The sequence below is a fragment of the Perca flavescens genome, chromosome 14, assembly GCF_004354835.1.
Source record: "Perca flavescens isolate YP-PL-M2 chromosome 14, PFLA_1.0, whole genome shotgun sequence".
In the NCBI taxonomy this organism is placed as follows: Eukaryota; Metazoa; Chordata; class Actinopteri; order Perciformes; family Percidae; genus Perca; species Perca flavescens.
The window spans coordinates 6,495,915-6,508,014 of record NC_041344.1 but is presented as its reverse complement, the minus strand read 5'-3'; the positions used below and the strand labels follow the sequence as shown (position 1 = coordinate 6,508,014).

General features: G+C 42.1%; 1 protein-coding gene across 1 annotated transcript in view; it reads left to right on the top strand.

Moving 5' to 3' along the window:
- Positions 1-12,100, top strand: part of LOC114567939 (serine/arginine repetitive matrix protein 2-like) — an 84,356-nt gene that overhangs the window by 43,629 nt on the left and 28,627 nt on the right. Inside the window, 4 exon segments of the mRNA XM_028597216.1 lie at positions 3,207-3,323; positions 4,261-4,421; positions 9,748-9,817; positions 10,495-10,612. Coding sequence (XP_028453017.1) covers positions 3,207-3,323; positions 4,261-4,421; positions 9,748-9,817; positions 10,495-10,612 — 466 coding nt within the window.

The window sequence follows — 12,100 nt, the reverse complement described above, 5'->3', positions numbered from 1 at the left end:
GGAAACAGTAGCGCTGGGCATCGAGAACCGGTTTCAACTTGGAATCGTTTAAAAAATTACAATGGAATAATTTTTTTATTGGAATCGTTTGGAATATTTGGTTTGGAATCTGATCATCGGTTCCAAATTTAACACAAGTGACTTGCTTTCCGTAGCGGCCACCGTACTTCCAGGTGCTTGTTGTGTGTTACAACCATGGAGCACCGTAAGCAGCGCTCCAAAGTGTGGCTTTATTTTATTATTTATTTTTGAAATAGCCCGGTAAGACTGTAAATCACCATTGAATAAAAATAAAATGTGCCTCTTATCTGTGAAAAAAGCATGAAAGGCATATTCCGAATGCGCTGTGTACATTTCTAAAGAATGCTTCTTAAACCCAAATAATTCCGGCATATCCCACACATCTTCATCGGAAAATGCTGTGTTCGGAAAAAGGCCTTATTCGGAATATCCAAACGGAATATGCTGTTTACATGACCTGAAACATATTTGGAATATTGTCATATTAGGAATAATATGTGGATATTATTGTGCATATGTTAACGTACTCAGTGACTGACTCATTCCTGGGGTCCACACAGAACATAAAACTAAATTTTTTGTCTGAAAATTGAGTTTTATGTTCTGTGTGGACCCCAGGAAGAGTAGCTGATGTTTTGCATCAGCTAATGGGGATCCTAATAAAATCAAAATCATTAGTTTGACGGGCTGATCGCTTGTTTTATTTGGGAGCTGGAGGACAATCAACCACTAGAAGGCATTGATTCGATGATTGACCATTGAAACAATGTTGTTTTAGAATTGAAATGACTATTTTATTCTCCCATGTGGTAAATACCTGCCTCACTTTAAAATATTGCCATTAAAATGCTGTTATATGTAACCTAGACGTCTAAAATCTTCGACTTTTCAATCAATTTTAGCCCAGAAACTTACCACATCCCTGCTTACTGATCAGCATTAGTAGTCCATTGAGTTTAGTATTTACTTATGTGAGGAGTTCATTGATTGAAAAGTGAATAGGCAGGAGAAAATATAACACAATACCGCTCCATCTACAACTTTATCTTGACTTTATAATGTCTGTTTTTTTTCCCCTCTTACAGTGGCACATCTGTAATTTGCATTATTACAAAGAAAAAACTGAAACGTATGAGTCTTATGAGCCGGTGCAATCAGTTCGAGAGTGCTCATTCACTTGTTTCACCGCAGTGGTCTTTTTAATACCTGCTGTTGCTCTCTGCCCCTCACGACATAAAAATAAAAATCAGTTGAAGGCTTTTCCACCTCTGCTGCTGAGCAAAAAGCCACAGGAGGTTTTTTCTTCTTAATGTCACACAAAGTGCTCTTCACAACAACCCCAATCATCTCAAGAGCTCATTAGCTGCTCAAACAACTTTACGGAAGGGGGTCCGAGGCGAGATTGTCACTTCTTTTTCTCTGGAATTATTTGTTGTTAAACTGTTGCTTTGCTTCATGTCACCTTGCAGGTAGAGCAAGCTTCATGTTCCCGTAGCCCATCATTCGCCATTTTCTTGTATTCAACAATGGAAGACAAAATCCAGATCTCACAAACACATGCCAGTTAGAATATCATATCAGACAACCACAACTAATCACAAGCAACCCAACAAGATTACAAGATATATTTAATCTTTAATAAAGGCTTATTCTCAAAATGACTTCCATTTATTTGTTAATTTTTCATTCCTACATGAGCGTGTTCAGGGTCGTCGTCCCAGCTTGCACTCTATTGATAATTGACAACCGTGTATTATTGATATCGTACATTAAAGTTGTATTGATTTTACATTGGCCCAAAGGTCATGGAACTCTCCAGGGAGCCATTGTAAGCAAGAAGTATGTCCTTCAACCCTTCTGTTGGGACAAATCCTGTGTCCTTTAGCAAATCACTTGATACTAATTCGCTAACATGACTTATTTTTTAAATTATGCCTCAGTTGCCAGCGCTAAGCTGTACATTTTTCATCTTATTCATTAAGGAAATTATGCAAATGAACTTTTGGCATAAACACAGAGTACTGTGGAAGCAAATAGCCCCATACATCACCAACTCCAAGTGCAAATTTAGTGCTAAGACTAATCCACATCTCTCACTTGCTTCCTGGCTGAATGTCAACAGTGTAGCACCTTGCAGCAATAAAATCAGCACTTTCTGCACAGCTTAATGTCTTCACGCCTAGTCCTGTTACCACCTTTCAAAGGATCTTTTATTTGTACTACAGTAATTTGGGTCAGCTGGTTTTATCAAGCATTGGAAATTGGACTTAGATCGGTTACTTAAAGGAACACACGTTTGATTAAATAAGGTTATTCACCGTCTCCTCTATATTTATAGAGGGAGGCAAACGCTTTTTTGGCTCAGTGCATGTATTGTTTTAGGCCAGCAGCGCCGGCGCTAGTTTAGCTTAGCGTAGTGAACGGAATCCTTATATCTATTCTATCTATATATATTAACTCCAAATACTTGAGACTTGACTTGCACTCTAGCTCAGTGACTTGAGACTCGACTTGGACTATAGCTCAGAGATTTGAGACTTGACTTGGACCCTAGCTCAAGGACTTGAGACACTGCTTGGACTCTAGCTCAGTGACTTGAGACTTGACTTGGACTCTAGCTCAGGGACTTGAGACTTGACTTGGACTCTAGCTCAGGGACTTGAGACTTGACTTGGACTCTAGCTCAGGGACTTGAGACTTGACTTGGAATCTAGCTCAGGGACTTGAGACTTGACTTGGACTCTTGCTCACATACTTGAGACGTGACTTGGACTCTAGCTCAAAGACTTGAGACAGGTCTTGACTAAATGCAATTAGTTTTTTATTATCATAATCATTACTGTGACATACAAACATGACGATGTCAGGAGGGGGGGCTCAAGAAAAAGACCATTTCCTCGCAGGAATCTCCAACATGTCACTTTATCATTATTATAAGTCTGAGTTCAAGTAAGAAAAGGACAAAATAAAATGCCGAAAATGCAGTGACTTTTTTTTTTATTTTTTTATTTTAACCGGCTGAAGTGTCACACACACAAATACGACTCTACCCTCCAGGCAAGACAGCATCCGCTGCGGGGTTAGTAATGAAATGCCAAGAAGTGAAAACAGTGTCAGTGAAATCTTAAAATACTTCCACGCCTGTCAGACTGCCTCACGCCCTTATTGATCTTACTCAACCGCAGGTGCTGGTGTGGGCCTTCTTCGCTGTCATCTTCCTGGCCTCCTACACTGCCAACCTGGCCGCCTTCATGATCCAGGAGGAGTACATCGACACGGTGTCAGGGCTGTCAGATAAGAAGGTACGGAACGGGAGAAACGGTGATTGGTGGATCTATGCATGAACAGGTGGATGCCCAGATGGACCGATAAATAAATAGATGAGCAAGAAATTAGGCTTAACGAGGATTCAGAATGACGCAGTGGTGAAAGAAGTATTAATAATAATAATAATAATAAATTGAAAGTCGCTTTACAGAGTCGGTATAGGTAATAGAGACAAAAATACTCTATCCTGCATTGAAAATGTTAAGTAAAAGATTGTAAGTATCCTCAAGAAAATGTACTTAGTATTAAAAGTAAAAGTACTCAATGCAGATGTAAAAATTGTATGTAAAAATATTCAGTTGTAAAGCAACTAGGAACTAAAGCTGTCAGACTAATGTAGTGGCGTAAAAAAATACAAAATTTCTCTCTGAAATGCAGCGCGGTAGAAAGGGAATGAAAATAAAGCCTCAAGTAAACATACCTCAAAATTGTACTTAAGTACATTACTTGAGTAAATGTACTCTCCACCACTGGAATGATGTGTGCGTTTACATGATGTAATGTTCATTTTAAGAAGGAAACGGAGACAGAGGGACCAAGAAATGACATCATCCTATGAGGTTGCTTTGCTTATTATCGTGAGAATAGCTTGAGTTAACAGAAGGATAGGGAATAGTTCCCTCTCTCTGTTGCCTCCTCTTCTTTTATTCCTCAGTGCAGTTTCAGTAAATACCCACCAAACTGTATCCTGCAGCTCTGACACTCGTCTGTGTTATCAGTCTTCCCCCTTCAGCCCTTCACAAAAGTGTAGCAGAGAGGCCGTTCTTTCATAGTGAAGACTTTGAATCCCTGTGGCGTGCCGCTTATCCTGCGGCAGGGATCAGCTTCCATCCACGCATTTTACGTTTCTGCGTCTCTTTCACTTCCACTCTTTTCGCTTTTAGTCTTCACTCACCTCTTCTTCTCGTACAGTTCCAGCAGCCGGCGGAGCAGTACCCGCCGCTGCGTTTCGGTACAGTACCAAACGGCAGCACAGAGGAGAACATCCGCTCCAACTATCCCAACATGCACCAGTACATGATCCGCAACAACCAGAAGGGTGTGGAGGAGGCCATTGAGAACCTCAAGACTGGGTAAGCAAAGAAAAATCTTTGGTAATGACCCCATTCGCAGAGAGTCACTGAAATGGTTTTGGGGATAACAAATGGTGTGAATTATTTGCTTTGGCCTTTACAGTCTTGGCCTGTATTAAACTATGAACAGTCCCTCCAGAAAAACGCAATTATGCGATCGCATAATTCAATGCATAATCAGCCAAAGTCCGCATATTTATGCGGGGGCCGCATTTTTTCAAATACGCCGCATAAATTGCCGCATAAATTGCCGATTTCCGCGCAAAATATGCGGGGCTTGCATGATTTCACAATCCCCACATTTTCGTAGCAAAAAAGTCACATATCTTAATAGAAAGTTGTTGCGTTTACTTCACAAGAACAGCCATTTTCCCCTGTTGCCATGGGAACGTTATGAAGTGACTTAATTATGCGACGTGAACATCATCGAAAAGCAGGGTGTTGGTGGAATCACTTTTTTTTCTTCTCTTTTTCATCAAACTGCAGTTTTTGCAAGTTCCCGCAATTTCATCACATAAAATTGCATATCCTGCATGTTCCATCGCATTTTTTTTTAAAAACGTGCCGCATAATCAAGGATTTTGGCCCGCAACAATCAAAAAAACAATTCTGGAAGGACTGTATGAATACCAATGTTTGCCTTCCAACAGGCGATTTAGAGTCCCTTCGTTTCGACAAAACAGGCCCAAGAACCCTTTTTATACATCAGTCTATCCTGTTCAAATCAGTGTGCTGCCAGTTAAGATCCGGATCCGAGAATATCATGGAACATGTTTCTCTGTCATGGCTGTTGATGTGTCTTAATCTTTTGTATTATATGTGTAATAGTTATCTAACTCTGTGTGTCATAATGACTTGGACCGGATCGCTGTGTGTCACTATTGTTGGGAGTTTGGAGTGGACTTGGTGTTGGTGTGGATTGATAGATTTGTAGAAATGGAAGCAGAACACACATAACAGATGCCTTAAACGCTTAAAAAAACTGGTTTGGATTGCCCATTGGAGAAGATGGAGTACAAGAAGTCAGACAGATATATATTTTAAATTTTTTTGATCTTGAGGCAACGGTGGCGTCCACGCTTCGTTTCAATTACAGGACCCTTTTGTCTTTCTCCACCTCTTAGCACATTGGTCTTCCTCGCCTCAGGAGCCCCAGCTATCTCTTGTACACTGTGCACCCCCCTGTAGGATGATGGCTACTAAACGAGGCGCGAGAAGTGGAGACAAAAAAAAAAAAAAAAAAAAAATAGATCTTTTAAATAATACATGCTGGCAGCAGCCGCAGTGCAGGGGGAAAATCCCGCCATCTCAGCACTGGCTGCCACTCAGGCGCCTCTTGTCTTCAACGAGGGGGGGGGTTTATTATCCGCCTGTGGGGCCACAATTTACACAAAGCACTTGCCATAAAATATACACTTGCTCATCTTGCCTGAGGGGAGAGGGGGAGGCAGGGGGGGATGTGATGTTAGTTGAGAGTTCAAATGTTTAATGGGACAAGCAAACACACGCTTTGGCATTCAGACAAGCAGCGGCCGCAGTCCTTAGCAGATTTGACATACCGTGTTATTAAAACTCCCATAATGCATTCCCTTTTATCATCCTCACTCATCCGTTCTTTTTACTTTCTAGCTGTGTCTGTCTCACCTCAGTCTCTCAACCATCCCTCTCATTACTCGCTGTTTATCTCTCTTTCATTATCTTTCTCTCTCTACCTCTCCGCCCTGACATTATTCACGGAAGGAAACATTAGTTAACGCCGTCAAAGCAAAGCGGTATGAAGATCCCGGCTTGATTTGGCTGCCGAGGCACCAAAGCGTCACTTCTCCATCTCCGTCTCGTCTTTCCTCCTACTCCCCCTAACTCCCTCTGCCTCTCCCTAATTCTTTTTCTGTCTTCTGTGTGGCCCTTTCCTCCTCCCTCATTAACTCCTTGCCCATAGCTCATCAACTCCTTTTGCTGCTGCTTTGCACTTCCCTCACTCCCTCCCTCACTCCCTCCCTGCAATCATTATCTCTAACCCCCTCTTTTCTCTCCTTTTCCTGTCACCCACCTCCTCCCCTCCTGCACCATCAACCCTCCTCTCACCTCTTTTCAATCTCCCATCCTTCAGCACATTTCCCCTCCTCTCTTTCCGGGAAGACTTGGGTTGTACATTGCAGCTTCCCACGTGTGAATGTAAATGAATGCGAAGTAGAAGAGCAGGTGTAGTTACAGATCCATCATCAGATCCTGCGATGTTCATCGTGAGTCTGAGCCGAGACGTTCTGTTTATCTTATGATAAATTGTTTTAGCTCACTAGCTTTTCCTCAACCTGCCTTTTCTGCTTTTTTCTTCATCAGGAATTTCTACTAATTATGTTTTTTTTTCATTATAGTTGAATCTATTTATTTAGTTTTTTTTTAAGTTAATTGTTTTGTCAAAAAATTGTGTGAAATGTCACTTTTTCCCCAGAGCCCAAAATCAAGTCTTTAGATCCCTTGGGCCCTATCTCGCACACCAGCGCAGCGCACAGCCCGACGCGAGTGTCTTTACTAGTTTAAGACCGACGCTGTTGTCAGTTTCCCGTCCGGCGCCCACGTCGTTTAAATAGCAAATGCACCTGCGCCCATCTTTGCGCCCATGGGCGTGCTGGTCTTACAGGGATGTGTGTTCAGGTGCATTCTTGGCGTATTGCTATTTTGAGGCAGCAGGAAGTGATTGCATAATTGACCAACAAAAACCCAGTCTAAAGTCAGTAGCACAGCATTTCATTGTTATTTTAACTGTGAATTAGTAAAATGTGCCTAGGCTTATGCCTAGGCACACTATGCTTGTTACACACACACACACACACACACACACACACACACACACACACACACACACACACACACAGGGAAGAGCAGCAGCACATAAACATGCAAAAGATTACAAATAAAAATATTAAGCAGCAAATCCACCATCATAACAGCAATGTGCCAAGGTAAAAAATGTGCCTGGCTTTTAAAGGGAATGGGAGCTGACACTCTGATTGGTTTATTGCATGTTTACGCCCAAAACACACATATGAATTAATGAAGACAACTAAGTACAACCCTTTTGAACCATGCGCACAGACCCTTTTTTCCGCCGTCAAACTGGCAAAAGTGGATTCGGACACGCCTTAAACACACCTGCGCCAGGCGCTTCACGCCGTGCGTTTAGATCGTCAAAATAGGGCCCCTTCTGTTTGACTGACTAGGAGTTCAAACCCCAAAGATATTCACTGTGCAGTGAAATAAAACAGTGAGAAGCTGCAAATCCTCACATTTGTTTTTTTTGGTGGATTAATCAAATAATTGTTGCAGCAAACAGCACTCGTGTTTTCCTTCTTTTCCCAAAGAGTGTTAGGACAACCGACGAACTTAGCAAACATGTCAAACGCTGAATGTGACGGTGAACAGATGGTACATTTCAGCAGCTATGTGGGAAACCCTTCAGTCTCCTAGTTGTAGTTATGAGAGGGAGGTTCAGGGGATTTAAAAAATGGCTTTGATGACTCCAACGTGAAGATGGCAGAATGTGAGAATTCAATATCATTATCTATGGGATTTATTTTGTTATATGTATATAATATAAAAAATAAAACATTATTTTAAGTGTATATAGTCTTTGCTGATTTACAGCATAACCGTGGAACACATTGCAATTAACAAATACTTTATTTATTATATATTATTATTACCTAGAATGTTGCATACATTTACCATATTGTGATGGATTCAAAATAAAAAATCTTGGAAAAAAGAAAAAAATCCCACACTCTGCTCTTGCTATAGCATCACCATGTATTTAAATAAACAACAACTAATGTTTTGGTCCCTTTGGACAAAGTTAATAGCCACGTGAGACCGTCCTGATCTGGCGAGCTCCAGATTTCCACTCTCAGATCAATCTGGCATCTTGAGATAGAGAAAATTTGGAGCCGTTTGCCAAACGACCGACCAATCAGCATTGGTTTTGAGGCGGGTTTAGGTGTGACGCAACGAGAAGCGACTGTTCAGTCTAAACAACATGGCAGCTTCCACGGATGAGATGAGCGTAGCTATCGTGCAAGTTTGATCCGAATTAGAAAGTATTCCTTCATTGAAAGAAGAGAAAAAAACGGCACCGCAGGGTTTTCTCGGAGGAAAAGATGTTTTTACTCTTCTCCCGACAAGAGTTTGATCTGATTGGTTGATTTGGCCCGTCTATCGCCAACATAGGTGGTGATAGACAGATGGTTTATCCAATCAGCTAACCAGTATTTTCGCCCCTTCCCAAAAGCTCTCCAACAGAAAGTTCCCAGATGGATATGCCGAGCAAATGCGAAGCGATCCATCTGGCGGAGTCAGGTTACCAAAATACTCTCGATGAAGTGCCAGAGTGACCAAAACGTTACTTTTCTTCAATAAATGGTGATGCTATAGCAAGAGCAGAGGGCTGGATAGTGTGTGTTATTTTCCAAAGCCTACTGCAAAATGCGGACTTTAGGTCCGTCGCACTACTCGTTACCGTTGTCGCTCTTAATACTAGGTCATCTTAGAGCGCCGCAGCCGAGTTGCTGCTCTGCCCGGTGTGTCCCGCACAGACGCTAAAGGGTGGTGTTGGTGTTTGACGCTGAGAGCCACCGCCCAAGTGTCAGTATTTTACCAGTTGGTTGATAACGCGCTCTGTGTGTAGGCTACACAGATAATTTGGGCTGCTCTGCTTCTGTTATGACGTGGTTCCTACAGGGCAGCAGTGTTGATAACCATCTTGGAATAGTGCAAGAGGGTTTTCTGTTCTTCCGTTTCTGCCGGCAGGGTGCGGTGAGAGGATGAAACATACGCTGATACGACATGAGAAGAATCACGTTCGTTACGTTTGTGGCCTAATAACTAATTTTATATTCTCTGCGTATATGAAACAACATTAAGTGAGAAAAGTGCAGGGCAGTCAGAAGGACATGAGAGTGAGAAAAGTGAAACTCACACCTTAACTTGCATCACAACCTCCCCTGCTGCAATTGCTGCTGCTGCTGCATTGTATTCTAGTCCATTGAGGCTCTCGCAGGTGGAGAATTGACATCTCTGCCTCCGCTATGATGAATAGCTCTCTGTGCGACTGTTGACTGTTGGTGCAAAATGGTGTCGAGAAAGAAGCTCTTCTGCCTCCCGTGTGTGTTTTCTTTTGAGACAGCCATTGTCTCAGTGCTGCTTTATCCATCATCTCTGTCATTTTCTCCACTATAGTTGCACTTCCTCTGTTGTCTTTGAGCTCCAGGTCAGTGATTTCCATTTCTCCGATGTAATTTTCCTCCTTTCTCCCTTCCTTCCTTCCCTGCAGAAAACTGGATGCCTTCATTTATGACGCTGCGGTGCTGAACTATATGGCCAGAAAGGACGAGGGTTGCAAGGTAAGGAATCGATCGGTCATTTCAAAGCCCTGCACAGTGGCACGCTCGTACGTAACGGCAGCTATTGATGATATCCCTGTGGCCTGCAGCTGCTGTGTGCTACAAAACAAGATCTTCAGTGTGCCAAGCCTCTCTTGTGCAGAAGCACAACAGGCGTGCCAAATGAGCACTTCTAAAGGCGCTAGATCTGCATTAAAGAAAATCAGACCCACCCGAAACATTTAGATTTTACCCTCGCTGCCTGTAGCTATTTGATATTGTCATTCTCGGACCGCGCTGGCGTTGATTTATTTATAAGTTTGCATTTGATACGGCTCCCACAGCGAGAATGAAAATCCTGCCTGGTGATCATTTGTATTAAGTTCTGTGGGAGGCCGCAGCTCCCAGCACTTTTCATACAACAGCCACTGCTGTAATTGTTACAACTGATGTGGCTCTATATTAATTCCTCCGATGTAACAATATCCCACACTCAAGCTCTGGGATTTTTGGGGGGGATGTTGATATTAGAGCCAAGCCAACCGTTTCGTTCATCCATGCAACAGTGATAGGAGACAGGAAACTTTAATTTGCTCATTGCCATCTGTCTCTTTGAGTCTGACTCTGTCTAGGGATTCATGCGTTTTGTGTGTGTATGCGTGGATCTTTTATGTGTTTTTATGTTTTTATTCTACAAGGTGATGACCATCGGCTCCGGTAAAGTGTTTGCCACGACGGGCTATGGCATCGCCCTGCACAAGAACTCCCGCTGGAAACGGCCCCTGGACCTGGCTCTGCTGCAGCTGGTTGGAGACGGTAAGACAGAAGGGTAAAGGGTGTAGCCTGGAAATCCAGACCCAAATCTGAAAGATTAAGGGTCATTGAGTAATGAAAATGGCCCAACTCGAGGGGCAGCACCAAGCACGCATTTGAAAATCTCACTGCACGCAACTGGATAACACTACTACCAATCACAACAATACACGGGGTGACTGGTCTACCAGTTAGCTACCAGCGCCAGCGGAGCTAACTGGTAGATTAAACTGTCGTCATCTGTTTAGCTCGCCTCTGGCCCGCCTATATCAGATACACCAATGTGATTGGTGCAGCTCGGCTACAAGGGCATCGTTAATGAGCATCATTACTTAGTGCCAGAGTGACTCGCTGAGCAAATTCAAATTGTGGTATCGCGAGAACTCTGGATTTCCAGGGTATAAAGGGCGAAAAAATAAATAAATAAATGGCTTTTCCAAAATCACTTTCTTACCAGTGCCTGAAATTAACACCCATCCCCACGCCCCAATCCTACATCCTGTCTTCTGCACATTCTGTATATCCTGAACTTTGTACATCCCTCAACATTTTTGCACATCCTGCACTAATCCAGTCTATTTTTTTATTTCTTAATGTTATATAGTTATATGCATTTGTTATTTGTTTCTGTAATTTATTGTTTATCTCATATTAATGTTTAAACATGTTTTTTTTATGTATGCACCAAACCAAAGCAAATTGTGCTACTTACCTGGCATTACCTCTTTAATTCGGATTCTGCCAAATGCGGGGGAATTTTGCCATTGGCGGGTGAAACTGTCAATCCACCTGCCACGTTGGCGGGTAGCCAATGAGAATTGAGTGATTTATTGGTTGTTTTTTGACGCTGTTCTTTTACATTTCAACCAAGTCCGCCATTTCCTTGGATTTGAGCTTAAAAAATGAGGCAGCACATTATTGGGGTGAAGAGGCCGGCTGAAACAAGCAACCAAGAAAAAGATGAGGAAGATTCAAAGAAAAGAAAAGTAAAAGAATAAATTTTTATACCAAGTGGAAAGTCGGTGCCAACGGCAGGGTTTGTGAGTATACGCAGTATACGGTCCATATGTACTGCAGTGATTGTCGTGTGTATGACCCAGAGAAAGCTAAAGTTAAAATAGTAAAATCACAGTTAAATCTTTGTAATCGGGACTTGTTGTGGACTCAGAGGAGCAGTAGGTATATGATGAACTGTCTGTGACAGGGCAAATCAATAAATGAAAAGATATAAAAATAAAAATATATATATTCTAAGAATCATTATATATAAATGTGTATTCCTAACAAGTTCAAGAACAACACTCAAGCATTTCCTGGATTTCACCTTTAAGAGGCAACAAAAAACATTGGTAAAAAGCCTGTGTGGTTAGTGGATTTTAAAATCCACCTGCCACAGTGGCTATTGGGCAAACAAGTTAACTTCAGGCCCTGTGTTTTACACTACAGTACATTAGAACATGCTGGTCTTCTTTGGAAATGTGGACAGAGATA